Genomic DNA, 17,489 nt, shown 5'->3' with positions numbered 1-17,489 from the left:
TATTAAAAAAAAATTGAAATTAAAATTATAAGTGTTGAAATTATCTAACCAAAACATTCTGATTAACCCCAAACCATTCTTTTTTGGAGGATTTTCAGTAAATAGACATTTCTGAGATTCAGACTTTTTGTCCCTATTTAGGTGGAAAAATATTTTTGAATTCTTAAAATGTCATCAATATTCATATAGGCTGAAAAAACAGCTTCCTTCCCAGTTGTAAGATGTTTTGCAGAAGGTATCAATTGAGTTTGCTATTGAAGTCAAATAAATCCTCTTAAGTCTTTCAGTGTAGTATATGTAGTAATACAAAAGCACAGGTATAGCCTCTCTGGAGATGCAAGGAAGACCTTTTCAAAGAGTTGCCCTGAGTAGAATGACTGATAGGAAATGAAGAAAATCTGCATTAGGGTAAATGGTTTCCTGCAGGGAAGGGTCCCACAGCAATCAGAAAGAAAGGGCACTTTCTAGCATTCAGCATAGTAGGTGTCCCACTCAGGGGTCAGAGAGCACTTACACTGTAGTGACTCCATAAATACTTTATTGCTACATGCATAAGGCTATCTTATTACACTAAATTTCAGCATAGCTAACTCTCTCTGTATAGCAAATAGAGTCCAGTAATGTGCAGAACACCGTGACTCTCAAGTAGCTGCATGAAGAGGCCTCTTTTAATATTCTGCAGGGAAAACAAATGGATTTACAGTACTGTAAATAGGAACAGCTTCATTTCCATCTTCTCTGCTGCAAATTTTTTCCATCCAAAAGCCCATATGGCTCAACTTTTAATTATTTTGGCTAATGCTGTATGTAGTAATTCTGTGGTGAATGCTTAAGTGTTTCATTTCTAGTTTCCATGGCAACATTACATCAGATTGCAGACAGCTGGCTCCACAGTTTTAAACCATAACAAATTGACCAAGCCAATATACAAAATTATACGTGCTTTAAAGAGATAGCGCACCATTCAGCTGCCAGTGGAATATAGCAAAGCCTATGGGGCCTATTTGGCACAAAAGTTAGGGCGGAGCCTCCTTTCCCAGCTTCTTTTGGAACAAGTGCATCCTTGACACATCTGCAATGTTCTAATAGTGAAGAAATCAGGCCAGCTTGGAGAACTCTATTACACAGACGCACGAAGGACTATAGGGAAACGGGAACTAAATTAACAGCATCTGTAAATACTGAGGACTGCATACAAAGGACACATCGGAGGGTTGGAAAAAATACAAGCAGTCTCAACCTTGCTCAGCTCCTTCATCAATAACAAATGTGATCATGAAAGCATGGAAATGTTCTCAAAGCACTAACTGAGCCATCCCCCGCCTGTCCCCTGGTACCAGAAATATCCTCCTTTATTCCATACCCCACGCAACTCCCCACTCCAAGAAACCACCCTCAAAACTTTCCCCCCACAATCCCTCAACTAAAATCAGAACAACTCGTTGGGAAAAAAGAGAAAGGAACCATGCAAACTCAAATCAAGGAACTAACAAGAGCTTATTGCACTCAAGCAGCCCTAAACTTACTATCCTGCACTCAGCTTGCCTCCCTTCCACCTCCTCTCCCTTCTCTTCCTGACTCCTTTATGCTTGTCCATTTAGAGCATAGGCTCTCTGCAGTAAAGAAATGTCCAACAATGCTAACTTCCCCATTTTAATCAACTCCTTAAACTAAAGCGGGTATGGGAGGTATTTGGCATTTTTGGTGGGATGTAAAACAGAAGTAGCTAACATTTCACAGGGCTATGCTATACTTGGGATCATGTCAGAGCTTCAGCAGTGTTCTTTGTAAAACACACAACGCGCAAACATGCAAGTTTAAGTGTTTAAAAAAAATAAATATTAAGACAGTGTATACATCAAGTCAGTTTAATTGATTATTTTGCTTCAGCTCTGTACACAAACACATACACAATGTTTTATTCAAGCTGTATGAAGCCATTTGGAAAGCTGTCAAGCTTTGAAAATTAATTTCACGCCCCGGTAATAGTTTATTTCTGCACTGAACCAGGATACCTCTGAACGTCTGATTGAGCCCCAGATTGCAATTGTGTTTGGACAGTCAGACAATTCTTGAGGGACAAAGTGGGGCAAATGCACAAGTTGATTAACGGACAGATCGCAACATTCCTTGTTTGCTCATTACAGAGTTCTGAGCCCCATAGCATAGCAAAGAGATTTGCTGCTCCCTTTAGGAGATGTGGCTACACGTGTCCATTTCTCCTTTTCCCTCTTTACATTCATCATCAACACTTGGATGAATGAACTTTACATCTATCAAAACCCTCAAGCTATTCTACTTCAAAAACCCCCCAAAATGCCTGGATAGGAAGACAGGAAAACAGAACCAAAAGAATTCAAAATCCCAGGGAAAGGAAAAGAGGAGACAAGAAAAGCTCATCATGCTGTACTTTGCCTAAGAATAACCACAAAAGCCTTTTCTCTTTCTATCTGAGATAGAAGTACATCTTCTCCACATCACACCACACACACAATGACTTACCAGCTTCGGCATTTATAGGCCTAAAGCTCAGTTTCAAAAGATTCCCCAAGCGCTCAACTCCTGCTCCGTCAGCTTTGTAACTCTAAAATTCAGGTTTAGACACCTCCTCTTAACTATTATAGTTGATTCGTATCCTGTGCACACGATGCCTCTTCTCTGGAGTTACATTATCAGACACCAAACTAGCTCTAGTTCTACTACTTAATACGCAAGGAAGGAAAAAAGCACGATGCTGGACTCAATTAGCTGTTTTCTGCTCACTGATTGATTCTCCCAGTTACTTGCTAGCTGCATAACTTTCAAGAAAGGCATAAGTCATCAGCTCTAAGCAAATCGTCTATTCACCACAAGGAAAAAAGGGAGTGTTGTACATGGCAAACAATCCCTGTTTTCACTGACGGAGGCTTGCTGACCTCTTGCTGGCCTCCAGTTCCTTAATTACTGTCTACGGAATTTCAGTGAAAGAAAAAAAAATACAGAGAATCTGTGCAAAGCCAGGATGAGGACTGACCCTCAAACACTACCACTAGAGTGGAGGCGGTGTCTCTAGGAAATATAATTCAAAACCCTTTACCCAGGCTTTTCATTTTAATATTTTTCAAAATCCTTTTAAGAATACAAACACACCCTTTTATAAAAAACGAATTCTACTGCAAATTAAGCCTCATATAAATGTTGTTTTTTTTAAACATTGATTTTAAGCCTATGCATTTGTTGTTCTGCAGTACTGTTATTCATTGTGTCAAAATCATCGTTTCTAAGGGATGCATATATCACTTCCTCACTAGCCATCACCTTAGGTTCCCTCTAAAATCCTATTAATTAAAACTTCTGCTTGGCCTGGGCTACTGCTTACCCTAGGCTCCTCTATGAGGCACTCCATTATGAACTTGTAAGGTGAGATCTTCCTCTAAAGTTCTGAACTCAAACCCTATGTCCAATTTCCACCTTTCCTGGGATATGGAATCTGAGGTTCACTAAATTGGCTTTAATTCACAGTGAACTGCTCACCACCGAACAGGCTAAGCAGTTCCAGAAGCCAGGGACTACCAGGCTGTTGGGATAACCTAGCCAAATCCCATCCCCAATAGGAACTTTCCTGTGCCAATGGCTGTGTGTGGCAGGAAGAAAGTATGGAGGAATTACATTCACTCAGGGCTTTCCCTTGCACAAAAATTACCCCTCAGTGGCTAGTTACAGTAGTTTAACACCATGTCAGCTACACATAGCAGAAGGTCTAAAAATCTGGGGTTGTTTTTTTTTTTCTGGTGAATGGGGCTATTTTTTTCATGGCCAATTTACCCACTTGAATACTTTTTTCAACTTCTCCATTATACCAGAAAACAAGAGGGCAAAGCTGTACCTAAGCATGGCACTTTCCAGGATGGATTTGATTTAAATCAAATCGATTAAGTCATGATTTAAATCATTGGTCAGGAAGCCTCAATTTAATCACTGCTTTCTACAAAAAGTGAATTCTTGTTGTTCGATATCCTCTGTTCATTTAACTTATTGAAACTTTGCACTTGTAGAGAGACATAAGGGCTTGACTCTGTGTACACAAACTTATAGAGACACAATAGGGCTGATGGGTGGGTTATCAGGTCTGTTGTTTCTCATCTCCATATACTGCTTTTAACAAGGATATTATCTCTGGAGACACAAATCCAGTTTGAGAACTGAAACTAAGCATCACAGAGATGCTTAATGGGATCTTCTACGCTGACCACTGAGTCCCATTGGGTACAGTGGTTTTATTCAATCTTTACTACCCTATAGAGGAGCCTCTGGGAACCCCAAAAGATTGGCCTCTAATGTAGTCCATGGCCTGTTACGACTTATTTATAAAACTTTTCGAAAAAAGGCTACATGAATATATATAATAGTATATAATTAGATGTTATAATCCCTATTCCATGATAATGTCTTTGAGCTTTAACGTATCTTAAATTAAAACTATCTTTATATTTTTTTTAAAAGCATCTTGACAAAAAATACAATTAAATAAAAAAAATCCTGACAAATAAAAAAAAACAATTTTTTTTAATTAAAAAAAATTGTTGATTTTTATCCACCCTGGCACTTTCCATTCCCTATGAATCATATGAACATTTTTTCATGTCTTTCTTCTGTTAGTTTTTACTCCTTCTCTCAGTATTTGTCTTTTCATTGGAACCATAAAACTGTAAGGTAAAATGCCAATGAGACCTCGAGGATTTGGTAAACCACTGAGTTTGCTATGGTTTCACTTAGACATGGGTCAGTTTTACTTGAAACACAGCAGAGACTTCTTTGAAATTTGTCCCATATTCTTTAAAGGGAACATGGACACCTTTAAGGGAGACCCAAGTTTTGGGCTTCCAACTTGAGCGTTGCCTGGTTTCAGGTTTCATTAAGGAAGCTTCTCAAAGCTCTAATCACAGCAGCAGTTGTGTATGTAATAGTGGTTGTGTCTACACAAGCCATTTACTGCAGATCTGTTTAATCTGCTCCACAGTAAATGACTCAGTGTCTATACATGAGGCCCTATTAGGCCACAGTAAACTAATAAATTCCACCTCAGGTTAGTTCTTATAAATACTAGTATTATCCTGCAGGGGAGTTTTTTCATGTGCAGCAACACGTGTGTAGACGCTGATGGGACTGGCTGGGGCAAGAGGGTGCTTCAGTGCGGGGGCTGCCTTCTGGCTAGCTCTGCACTGGAGCACACTTGTACTCCAGCCAGCCCCTCAACAGCATGTTGATTCAGGTCAGAGCAGCACCAGGCTGGCAGGCTGAGCCCCCAGGCCCTGCCAGCTGCTCTGACCCATTTCAAAATGCTGTGGTCCTGGGCGCACATTCAAATGCAGTGCCTGGGAGCAATAAACTCCTGCGCGATATGTGCCGGAGTTTATTGCTTCAAATTAATAGCACGTGTAGATGCACCCAGTACAGAGTGTTTAGATGTGATAACACGGACTGCATAACGAGGTTAGAAGAAAACTGCCTCCAAAGCATTAAAGAACTATAAGAGGTCAAAAACGCATCTGCTACCTAAAAAAGTAACTGTAGATATATAAAACAAGTTGTGCACAACATATCCCTGGTGTCCCTGCCCTCTGAAGTAAACCAAAGAATGTGAATATATCAGATCTTTGATTGGACCAGTGCTGCTAATGAACAAATCCAAAGAGCACTCAGATGGCTAGTCTGGTAAAAGATATATTACACATTAGCTGGTGATGACATTGCCTACTGAAATTTCTGGGAAATACTTGTCATATGGACCAAAACATTTACTTTTCCCAGGAGCTCTGTCTTAGTTTCAAGATGTTCACTATTTGCAGGTTTTCAGCTAAAATAACTTCACAGGACACCTCTCCAACTTCTGCGTATAGAAGCCAGACACACTTTCTTATGGGGAAGAATACTTCATTCTGTAATCAATCTAATTGGTTTTAATGGGATGACAACTACACTGATGTACCACTCAACAGGGACATGAGCACCAACCTCTATAGTGTGCAACTTATTTCATATCTGTTATAGTACAGTATCCTTTCAGAGTTTCCTTGCTCCATACTAATTCTGAAAACAGGGCTGCTAGCAAGGGTTTCTCTTAATTGTCTGTTCCATTTTGGCAAGGCTGAGGGGGCCTGGGGACAACCCCTATTCTTTGGACTATACCAGGCTAAGAATGAATGGAGTGTAATGTCATTGCCCGTGGGAACAAAATTCCTGACACATAATAAAAATCAAGGGTTAGAACAGTGAGCGATTAAATGTAGCTAAACTCATATCACAGAAAGTTTATAGTAACAGAGATCCCAGTAATGAGGGGTGGGGTAATTTAAATTCCATTATTGCAATATTTTTCAAACAGTAAAACAAATAAAAGGCACCACCATAAGCTAAAAGGAAGGAAACACCAATCCCAGGGTGAGGCAAGTGGCAAACAACAGGAGTTCAATTAAAATTCCCTATTGTGCCACGGGAAAAGATTATTCAGCATGGGGCTGCCAAGTAGGGCAGTGAAACGCATGGGTTTTGAGACTCTTGCTTTCTGAACTGAGCAAGGCTTTGTTCCAGAAGTAACGTGCTTGGTCTCTGAAGGGATGGGGGGGAGGGAAACCACATTATGATTACAGCAACTCCTGCCGGCTGATTCAAACAGGGAGAAAGGCATTTTCCATAGAAGAAACTGTTAACCATAATCTCCCAGATGAATATTAAGTAGGGGAAACAGGCAGCTGGCAGATGGAGAAAGGTATAAATGAACAAAGTAATATGTTACCCATATAACCTCCAAAAGAAATATTAATGAACTCCAGCTCCTCCACTCCCTCCTAATCCCATGGCCTAATATCGTGTGGCAAATTCAGGTAACACGGCCTTGTCTGCATGTGGACAGAACTGTGCTGGTTAGTATGATCTTTAAATACAGTTGTTACTTGCACATTTCTAATCTATTTTCTTTGAGCTACGTGAGCAGAGTTATTTTTTCTGAGTCTTATTACAACCTAACTGCTCAGGGCAGAAGTGGGCAACCTTTTCTGGCTGCAGGCTGGAACAACCCACCTGCACTCAGAGGTGAGTATGTGAACACAGATGCTACTGCCACCTGCAGTCAGAGGCAGGAGTTAGAACACAGATGCTACTGCCACTTGTCTCCACTATGGCATGCAGAGAGCTGCCACAACTGGTGCTCATCCCCACAGTGGGGACACTGGGAGAACGTCTGCTGCCAAAGCCACTTGCTGCTAACCCTGCTGAAGGCACACATCCATGGGCTGGGTCCAATGGTTCCATTGGCTGGATCCAGCCTGTGGGCTTCTGACTGCCGACCTACGATATAGGGCCAAAACCAGCCCTCACAGGTGGAAACTTCCAAGGCAACAGGAATTTTGGTGAGTCACCAAAGGGCTGAATTAGCTCACACCCAATGATTCAATACAATATGGTTGTTCAGAAAACAAAACAAAACATTCCTTTAACTAGACCTATCCCTAGGGGTGTACAGAGCCCAGGGCATATCAGCCTGTGCGGGGCCAGGGAGTTGGGATGGTGACTGCCTGCCTTTGGTGGTAAAAGCCTGCTTTGGCGGCAAGGACACAGCGGGGCCTGTACAGCACTGTCTGCAGGGCCCCCCAAAGCACGGGGCCTGGGGCAGTCGCCCCTATTCAGCCCCCACCCCAGGGCCGGCCCTAGCTTTAACCAATGACAAAGAAAACTGATGCAGAGTTCTGCTAGCCACAACTGCGTGTAAACATACACCTAGGTGAAGCTGTTTCTGCATACAGTATGGACAGGTCCTCCATGGTAATCCATAAGGGCAATAAAACTAATTTAGTTTTATTCTTAACTTTACCACCAAAATGTTTTTCTTGAAAACTTTAAAAATGCTCTAAACAATTCCCCTGGATATGAAAAAAAGAAAAAAGAAACCCAATGGATTGTAAAGAGTTTCTGGAAGCCAAGTACAAACACATTTTGGAATATCTGTTGTAATGTGTTATCATCTGTGCATGGTATTGACTTACTTTTAAAATATGTTCACGAGAAGCTGCAATGCTGATTTGTGTTTCTCTATTACTAGACCCATAGGGCAGTAAATGTGGCCTTATATGTGGGGAGAGGTGTGAAAAGAGCCTCAACTAAAACATAGTGCCATCCTTTCACTAGCTTCACTAGGTACTAGTTTTAAGCAGCTGAGAGCCCGTTGAGAAGTCAGTGGGACCCTAGGGAACAGAAGATCAGGGAATTCAGTGTTACAAATATAAAGATTACCTTGATATTTATGACTGCTACTAACTCTGACAGCATTATATCAGGACACAGAAGCATAACTACGCCATGCAGGATACAACTCAAGTTTGTTCACTGGACAAATTGCAGTATAAATATAAAGACAAAAGCTCTTCATTCATCTGTATGTGTGCTCAGTAACCAGCTTCCTTCCACTACTTCAAAGAGTACACAGGGCTCTGAAGGATTTATAAGTTTCTTGAGAGACAGCAGAATGCAGAAACATCCACTTCCACTCTCAAGTCTTTGATGGAGAAATTAAATTGCAAAAACTCATGAACTGTGTGTTAGAGGCAACTATGAGCCAGTTCTAATGCATGGAAGTCCATAATCTCTATGATGAAACCAGCTTTCAAAATGTTCTGAACTATGTATGTCTGTGCAACACTATATTACCTGCGCGTAATAAGAGACCACAATATGAATATTTGCTGGCAGTGCGATGCTGTAGCCAGCAGGGCAAATACTCTGGCGTGCATCAACTGAAGCATCTCCTGCAAAACCAAGGAGGTGATTCTTCCGCTCTATTCGGCGTTGGTGAGGCTGCAGCTGGAGTACTGCATCCAGTTCTGGGTGCCACACTTCAGCAAGGACATGGACAAGCTTGAGAGAGTCCAAAGAAGAGCCACCCGTATGATCAGAGTCTTATGTGGCAAGCCATACGAGGAAAGGCTGAGGGATCTGGGACTCTTCAGCCTGAAGAAAAAAAGGCTGAAAGGGGACCTGGTAGCAGCTTACCGCTACACTAGGAGAATACCTCAAGGACTCGATGAGCAACTGTTCACCAGGGGACCTAAGGGGAAAACCAGGAGTAATGGCCAAATTCCTGGAAGACCGATTCAGGCTCAACATTAGGAAAAACTTCTTCACCGTCAAGGTGTCCAGACTGTGGAATAATCACCTACCCTGGAAATCTTCAAGAGGAGACTGGACAGTCACCTTGCTGGGGTCACCTGACCCCCAGTTATCTTTCCTGCTTGGTGCAGGGGGCTGGACCCGATGATCTTCCAAGGTCCCTTCCAGCCTTAGAATCTATGAATGAATCTATGCGGTTTACATTCTGGTTTATGATAACTACCAAATAGCTCTCATTCTCTTCTTCACTTATGTTAAATGCTAATTCCAATATTCTTTAGTTCTTAATTTAATTCCCATTAGTTGAACTAGCTATATTAAAATAACGTTAAAAGGGTTTCCTTGGTCACTATAATGCAGATTCTCATACGATTAGCAATAAAATAATTTGCACAACTGGTTGAAGGTTTCAAGACTCCATCTATAACAAAACTAAAATCAACAGAAATTTTTTAAAATTGCTACATTTGGAAAGCTCCAGCAGTCTAAACCACTACAGTTTTACAGAGCAGTAAAATACAGTTACGCTTCTTGGATGTTCTGAGATAACTGGTTTTAAGGAAGTTTTTCTGTATTATCTCTTTGTACTTATGGGACAACATAAACGGCAGCTTTAATTGCAAAAGTCATTTCAAATTGTAGTCTTTTATCTGACCCAGCTTTGTACCAATAGCCTGATAAAGCTGGTTGTGGATGCATGAATGATACCTTGCTGATTTAATCATTAGAGCATATTTATATAATAATGTAATTACACATATGAAAAAGCTACACAGAAAAGGGCAGACTTGTGATCCACCCCATTCAGTACCCTCTCTCTAACCAGCACCAGATAAGTCAATACCAAAGGCTAAACCAATGCTCAACTTTCTTTTAAATTTTAGTCCAATTAAACAATAAATTCAATTTTAAAAAGCACAAAATATTACAAAGAATGAAAACAACAAAATAGCTATTTTGCACTTATTCAAACTATTTTCTGTGGGGACTTCTGGTCTTTCATTAAGATATGTGTCAACATGAGATGGAAAAGAGCAAAAGTGAAGCTGGAAGCTTTCCCACATAACGTTCTTAAAGTAAATGATGATTCACATTGCATAACTTGGGATTTACCCAGAATGGCTCTCATGCTTTACAAGGACAATTAAATGCATGAATTAAGTTCTGGTGAACAATGCTGAGTTGATAGTCCTAGAGAATGAAGACTAACTTTTGCAAAAGGTAGGTACAGAGGCAGGGTTGGATCTTCATTTTTCTGCTAAGTTCTGCATCCCTGGGACTTCCTGAGGGAATAAGAGGGTCATGTATTTTCCAGGCAAGCTTTCATTCCACTTGGGCTCTTTGCTGAGACTGAGAAGGCCATCAGGCCAAATAGGCTCCTGTAAGAACGTGGTCAGGATAACTGATGATCTTTTCAAACTGAGTCATATTATCCAATCTGAAGTCTGTGGTAGCAAGAGAGGTTTCTAGATGGCTGACAGTTACTTCCTGACCATGGATGAAACAAACTGCAAAAAATATATAGCTCTGGCCAATCATAATTATGACTTAATTTAACTTATACCTAGGGAAAAGGTCAGAAGCTGGAGCTGCTACACCGCTAACCCTCAGGAATGCCCTGGAGCTGAGGTCACCGTGCAAGGGGCCAGCAGAGACTCCACTAACCCAATGGCACCCACTCCAGCTGCCAGAGCCAGCCATGTACTCAACCCTGCCTCGGTGCTGAGACAGGCTCCAGTGCCATTGGCGGGAGGGGGAAGGATGCAGTGCAACTGGCAGAGTCCACTCCTCTGGGGCTGAACCCCTGCTTCCCCCATGTTGAGCTGGGGAGGGCCAGGCCCAGCAGTGCAGAGGAGCCTTCCAGGTCTGGGCTGTAGCAGCACCAGTGCAGTGGGAGACACAGGGAGCCTGGTGTCCTGCCCAGGTCCTGTTGCTGCAGGGGGGGCAGGCAGACCCACCGTGAGCCGAGTCTCACTGCTGTGGCAGAAAGGCCCCGCCTGACCTCCGTGGGGGGCCTGGCACCTCCCTCTCTCCCCCCATCCTCATGGTGGTGGGATCAGGATCTGGGAACGGGAGGTCTACACCCCAGCCCCTGCCCATGGGGGTGAAGAGAAGCCATGGCTCCACAGCTGGGCAGCACTCTCTAGTGGCTTAGCTGTGCCCACCACCCCTGCCCACAGCTCGCTCCCTGCCAGCAACCTGGGACTTATGTAGCCCTGGGAGCATAGTGAAGATGTAAGGGGCTGTGTCCATTCCTGCCAGAGGTCATGAGATATTGGCTAACCGTTTAACCAATATCATTGGAAGAGTTTAAACAGAGCAGTGTAGGGAGACTTGCCTTGCTACCATCACACTGCTTTGGATTAGGAGGTTAGAGTCCCAAGTTATCCAATAAACTGCTACCTTGAATATAGCATAATGGTCACATCAGTTGGCATAAAAAGGAAAGTAATGTGATTGATTGTGAAACTCCCCTCTTTCCCCCTGGACTTTCCAACTCTGATGAGAGGACAAACAAGCACTTATCTAAAATCTAGAAAGAGACTTCCTTGTAATCTGCACCTGTTTTACATCCCAGTGCTTGGCACGAGGCAATGAAAGCCTGTCTCAGTTTAATGTGAGCTTTGATTCCAGCAGAGAGGAAAAACAAACAAATATTAAAATAGATGCAAGTAAATGATTAGAAATGTTACACTCGAGATATTCCACCCCCCATCTGACTGAAAAGACAGCAAGCCTCCTTGGCTTTCTGTGCAAGTAAACAGCAATAAATACACTCCCCACAGAACACACTGGACATATAGAAGTGAGATTGTAAACTAAACTGCATGAACCTGGCAGACAGCCAAGTAGCTACCGATTTGGCAAACCTTAAAAAAAAAAAAGGAAGAGATAGAACATATAATTAACAACATGGAAACAACTGACGGCAGCCTCCCTCCCGCCCCAGGAGAGATGACCCTTCTGTTCTTTGTTGATTGTCTTTAGGATATAACTCCACAGAGGTTTGAGTTAAAGCCTCCATTTGTTCTTAGATAAATTTAAATGAGGAGGATTTTGGAAGAAGAGGACAAATTAAATCCTTAAAGCAAAATGAGTGTCGACACCTGCAGCTTATACATGAGTGATACTCGAGCTGTGCAAGTATCAGCGTAATCATAGTCTTCTTCAAAAAAAAACAACAAACCCACTCAGCTAATTTTGTTTTGGCAATCAAATATTGCTTCTAGACCTAGCCATCTAATTCTGTGCTTTGGGACAGAACAGACCTCAAACTCCAAAGTGCTTAAACTCCCAAAGGTCCCCTTTCCTCCTGTTCTTTCTCTCTAGACTCTCCCTATTGATCAGGATCTCTCTTCGGAAGTCTTCAAGAGGAGACTGGACAGACACCTTGCTGGGATCATTTGATCTCAGCAGTATTCCTTCCCAGAGCAGGAGGATTGGACTCGATCTCTCGAGGTCCCTTCTAGCCCTTCATTTCTACGATTCTATGATTTTAACTTCCTGCAACCTTTTCCTATCTCTATCTTTATCTTGAGATACGTTGATGCCTTAGGCCCCCCACTACATGTTGCACATAAGGTGTGATTAACCAGCAAGTTATTGTGACCCAGCTACATGGTTAACCAATGGATGGCGTGCTGAAACAAGCAATAAGCCACAAAGTTATTCTACAAAAAATGTGTAACGACTTTGTAGCTTGTTCTAATCACACCATTAATTGAATGTGTAGTTAGGTGCTCCCCTGTAGCTGGAAGGCCCTTCAACTGAGGACTCAAAGCCACAGGGGTGTGGCGCATGTGTCATGGCATGGCTGTAGAGCACTTCAGGGGCCCGATTATGCAAAAAATGTAACTTCTATCTGCATCCAAAGAGTCTGCAAGTTGAACCAACAGTAAGAATTGTGCTCTTTTTAATCTCTGGTCAAAGTGAAGATTTAAAAGGGACCCTGTTACCTTGAAAGTTGTCACTTTCACTAAACTCTTAAACTGCCGTATAAGAGCCTGAAATAGTTTCTCAATAGGTTGTCGTGTTTGCTCCTGAACTTACAGGGGGGAGGTACCTTGGGGACCCTGAGCATTATGGCACCATCCATGATACCCTTGGGTCAGGTAGATAGTGCCTCCATCCCCAAGTTACAACCCAGATACTTTTTTGGCCTTATACTGGTTAAGAGTAGCTGTTTTCTCTGTGTATTACTATTGGCTGTGCTAGTGTAGGGTGCAAAGAGGTACATACACATGAGCATCTTCAAAGCCATACATGGCATTGAAGCATGGGAGCAATGTAGTGAAACAATCACTGCCAAGCACCAATGCTGGCTACACGCAAAGCTCTGACTGCAAAACAAAGACACTGAAAACAGGGAGAAAAATGATAGCTTTCTTTAATTTCTTTCCCCTTCACTAATCGAATGCTGCATATGTAGCATTAGTGCGAATCAAATGTTTGGATGGAAATGGGAACTTCAAGTTCATGATGCCCATTAAAAACTGCTTCGTAACACTTTGGCTATGACTAAAGCAAAAAGGATTACAAAATCTTTAGAGCCACAGCCCAAAGAGTTTTAATTAAAACCAGAAATTCCAGTTTGGGTGACTCATATTAAAAATCATTTCCTGAGGTTTTATTCCTGTCATAAAAAGCTGGGAGAAAAGTGGGCTTTTATTTAAACAACAAGGCTCCTGTATTGGGAAATCCCCTTCCTTGATGGCGTCCATGAAATGAGTTTGGTGGGTTTGGTTCAGTTCACCCACTTTAACTGCCATTTCATTAGGGTCCCAATCATAAACCTTATCATCACGAACAGACATTGGATGCAAGTGGCCTGAACAGCCCAGAGCCTTACATCTGTCAAAAGGTGGCCGGCCTCTGGTCTACGTTGAAACTGTGGCCCATTAGTAAAGCAGTCACTGGTCTTGTCCATGCTTTCCCTGTAGACAGACTTGCCTGCAGATCTCAAACCAGACACTTTTAGCATGCTAGGCAATATCTCTACCCAGAGGAGCAGGGGTAGAAAGCAGAAGTTGGACGAATGAGGGGGAGCTCAGAGACTCTAGCAGCAGCAGCACCTGGAGCAATATGCAAAGTAGTGGGCACTGGGCATTTGTCATGGGCTGCGAGTCAGATGGTCCTACTCTAGGTGAAGCCCAATTAATGAGTCTCTTTTGTTTCTCACTTCAGGGTAAATAGATTGCCAGCAGAATCCATTTGAAATCAAATTATGAGAGGGGGCAAAAATCTGGACAGCCACATTGAAACTGGCTACAGGGGCCCCACAAATAATTTAGCAGGAAGATGGTTACCAGAAAAGCAGAGAAAAGCAACACCAGTCTGACCTCTGAACAGAGACATCCAGGGAAACCAAGTTTAAGGAAAAGGTACTAGTCAATGAGGGAGTGGGGTGTAGGAGAGGGAAACTGACCCAAACTCTATCCTCAAAGGTTTGCCCTTGGGTAGATTTGGCAAAGAGGAGTGGTGGGAGCAGCAACCCATACAACAGAGGTGGCTACATCTCTCCTCCCAGCATCCTTGCCCTTCCCCTTCCACTCTTCAGGCAGACCACGTGGCGGGAACCTCTGGGGACTTTTTAAAGTCCCCAGAGCAGGTAAGAATCCCCCACCCTTCCCCTCCATGCTCAGTCAAGTCCTGCCCCCATCTCCTTCCACACTCACAGCTGCCACTTGCCCTGCTGTCCTGGGTCAGTGGACACTTCATAACCACTCCTCCCTTCTCCTGCAGACTTCTCAGTTGCAGATACCATATCTGATAGTCACACACCTCAGAGGGGAATAGCCCAGACTTTGTTACGAGAGCACTGTAATTGTAATTTGTTGGGCCATAAGCCTAAAAGGTGTGTTATAGGAAGCTTATATTTTGAAACCTGGGGATAAGGGACCCAAAAGAGCAATTTAAACATATGGTCTTTCTTTGTTTGATTACCACATTGTCCAGGGAAATGGAGCCAGCTAATCTAATTCATATATACTATTATAAATGGTAACATCTAAGCCTCTTTTGGGTGGCATAAAGCAAGGCTGACTGTTAATAACCCTTCTTTTGGAGCAGTGACTGAACAAAGTGGTGTAACTGGTATAAAGAAGGAAAGGGAGGATGGAAATACACTTACAGCGCACATACTCATTCTGCAAGCACAAAGGAGGGAAAGACAGCTGGATTAGAAAACGCCTTGGAGGACTACCAGCAAAACAGAGAAGTCTGTCCTCCAGCTAGATGTCAGGAAGAGCACCCGAAATTATCAGCCACTCTCAGTTCCCACTTACTTGAAGATGAGCAAATTCTATTTTCAAGAATGCTCAAAGGCTAATCTTTCCCTGCTACCAAATAATTTAAATCCCCAAGTAACATGACATAGCTTTTCTTTCTTCACTCAGTGATGAGAAGCTAACCTCCCACTGTGTTTAGTAAGAGATTCCATTCGTGGTAAAAAAATATAAATGGACTCACGGGCCTATGATTTAATTATGTGGGCTACAGAGAGTTTGGGTCTGACAGCCAAATTTGCTTGGCTGCAAGATTTATCTATGAACTTTCAATTAGTGAAATGGAAGGGAATAAACAACTCAATAAAAATAAAGATATTTGGAAGGAAAAATTAATTGACTCAGTCTCATGTGATACAAAGAGTATCCAGCGTCCATAAAAGCAAGGAAACTCATTAGAATCTGTAAAGACCAGATGTAAAAAAAAGAAAAGAAAAGAAAAAAAAACCAGGGAAGAAAGCTGCTTGTTTATAGGTCTGGCATAAACTGCAAACTTTCTGGACTGATTGTTAGCAAATGGAGGGTTGGAACGGTTTGACTTGGGAGCAGCAGGCATTCAAGTCCTAGCCAGATCTTTAACTAGTGGAAATCAGCAAGCTCTTCAGAACCTGCAGAGTCTTGCTGCTTTCCACCTGCTGAGGAGCTGGACTTGAGTCTGGCAAAGTGCTATAGTTGCTCCAAAATATTCAGAACATCTTTTCTATACATTTTTAGCAGTTGGGTATTTTATGTATTTATTTATTCAGTGATGAAAAAAAAAGGAGTATTGTATTCAAAGCTTGCTCAAAACAATGAACCCTGAGGATTTTCCATCACTGCTGCAGACTCCCTGAGGGCTAGGAAGTAGCAGCATTTGGGCTGCCATCAAGGAAAACATTTCAGTAAAACATCAATAGAAACTCTGGCAGTATTAAATTGTCAGGAAGCTATATCCTAGAGAAAGGCACTTACATTGCAATTAGAAGACCCATCAAATGTTGGATAAGAACTGTCAGGCCAGTCTGCAGAATCTACAGTGCTTGATTGCCTGTGCTGGGCTTCATATTCCTTCAGCTGAAATAAAATAAAAAAAGAAAATGTTATCTGATATATGCTAAACTATGAGATCTCCATAAACCCATATAGCAGCAGTCCATACAGCAAATATCTCCAATTTCTGTTCATACAATTGAGAGCAAGAAAAAAATTTTCTGCAGTGCATATCCTTTTATTTCCTCTTTTTTAGTTTTAAACTTAGACTTAAAAATACTTCTGATGACAAGACACAAAAATAACAAAAAAGAAACAATCTGGAAACACTGTGGTAAACTGAGACTCATAAAATGCAAATTATATATCCCCTTTTCAGAGGGATACTTTGCAAGAGAAATTGCAAAGAATACCTTGACTAAGGATATGTAGTGCAAAGAAAACAATCTTAGGATGGGAGGCTGAGGATCAGCTCTTTTATATTCAAAACCAAAGATTCTATTTTACATTTTTCAGTTTTAATACATAAAAAGAAAATCAAGTCCTATGGGGCCAAATTATCAAGGAGGCACAGAAGCGGATGACCAAAATTTTACTTCCGTTTATTGCACTGACAACATTCAAAGGCATGTATATATACTTAAATTGGGAAACTGCATTCTTTGATAAACATTTGTGTGATAGAGTAGGGGATTTGTAGATACAACAGAAATACATAACAATTTGGCAAGCCAGACCAAGGTCTAAAAGATAGATCTCTAAATGCTTTCAATTCCAAGTTTAAAGCTTTGGATAATGCCCTGATATCCATGAAGACACTGTCTTTAACTCTGATGGGATTAGGATCAAGTCTTATGGTTACTAAGGATAACACATATTACTGAAATCACTTAAATACATTTTGTCGGTGGTAATTTGGACCACTATAGGGAAACAGTACAACTATATGCATTTGAATTATATAACGGAATTGTATTGTTAGCAAAAAATTAAATGGTATTATTAAATATAATGGCTAAAATTTTAATTGCGCAACAGTTGAGAAACAGATAAAAGTTCCCACAGCAACTTTAAAACTAACCATGTGCTTTCATT

The 17,489-nt window shown here is 41.7% G+C and overlaps 1 protein-coding gene across 7 annotated transcripts in view; it reads right to left on the bottom strand.

Annotated features, from left to right (window-relative positions):
- Nucleotides 1-17,489, bottom strand: part of SASH1 (SAM and SH3 domain containing 1) — an 843,969-nt gene that overhangs the window by 51,841 nt on the left and 774,639 nt on the right. For 6 of the 7 annotated variants that reach the window (XM_019488349.2, XM_019488350.2, XM_059713862.1 and 3 more), the window contains one exon: nt 16,377-16,478. In XM_019488349.2, the coding sequence (XP_019343894.1) occupies nt 16,377-16,478 (102 nt within the window). Of the gene's footprint in view, nt 1-2,502; nt 2,771-16,376; nt 16,479-17,489 lie in introns of those variants that run through there. The other variant, XM_019488353.2, reaches the window with a different exon arrangement.

This window comes from Alligator mississippiensis, chromosome 1 (genome assembly GCF_030867095.1).
Source record: "Alligator mississippiensis isolate rAllMis1 chromosome 1, rAllMis1, whole genome shotgun sequence".
NCBI classification, from domain to species: Eukaryota; Metazoa; Chordata; order Crocodylia; family Alligatoridae; genus Alligator; species Alligator mississippiensis.
The sequence above is the reverse complement of the archived record's forward strand: the minus strand, read 5'-3'. Positions and strand labels throughout refer to the sequence as shown.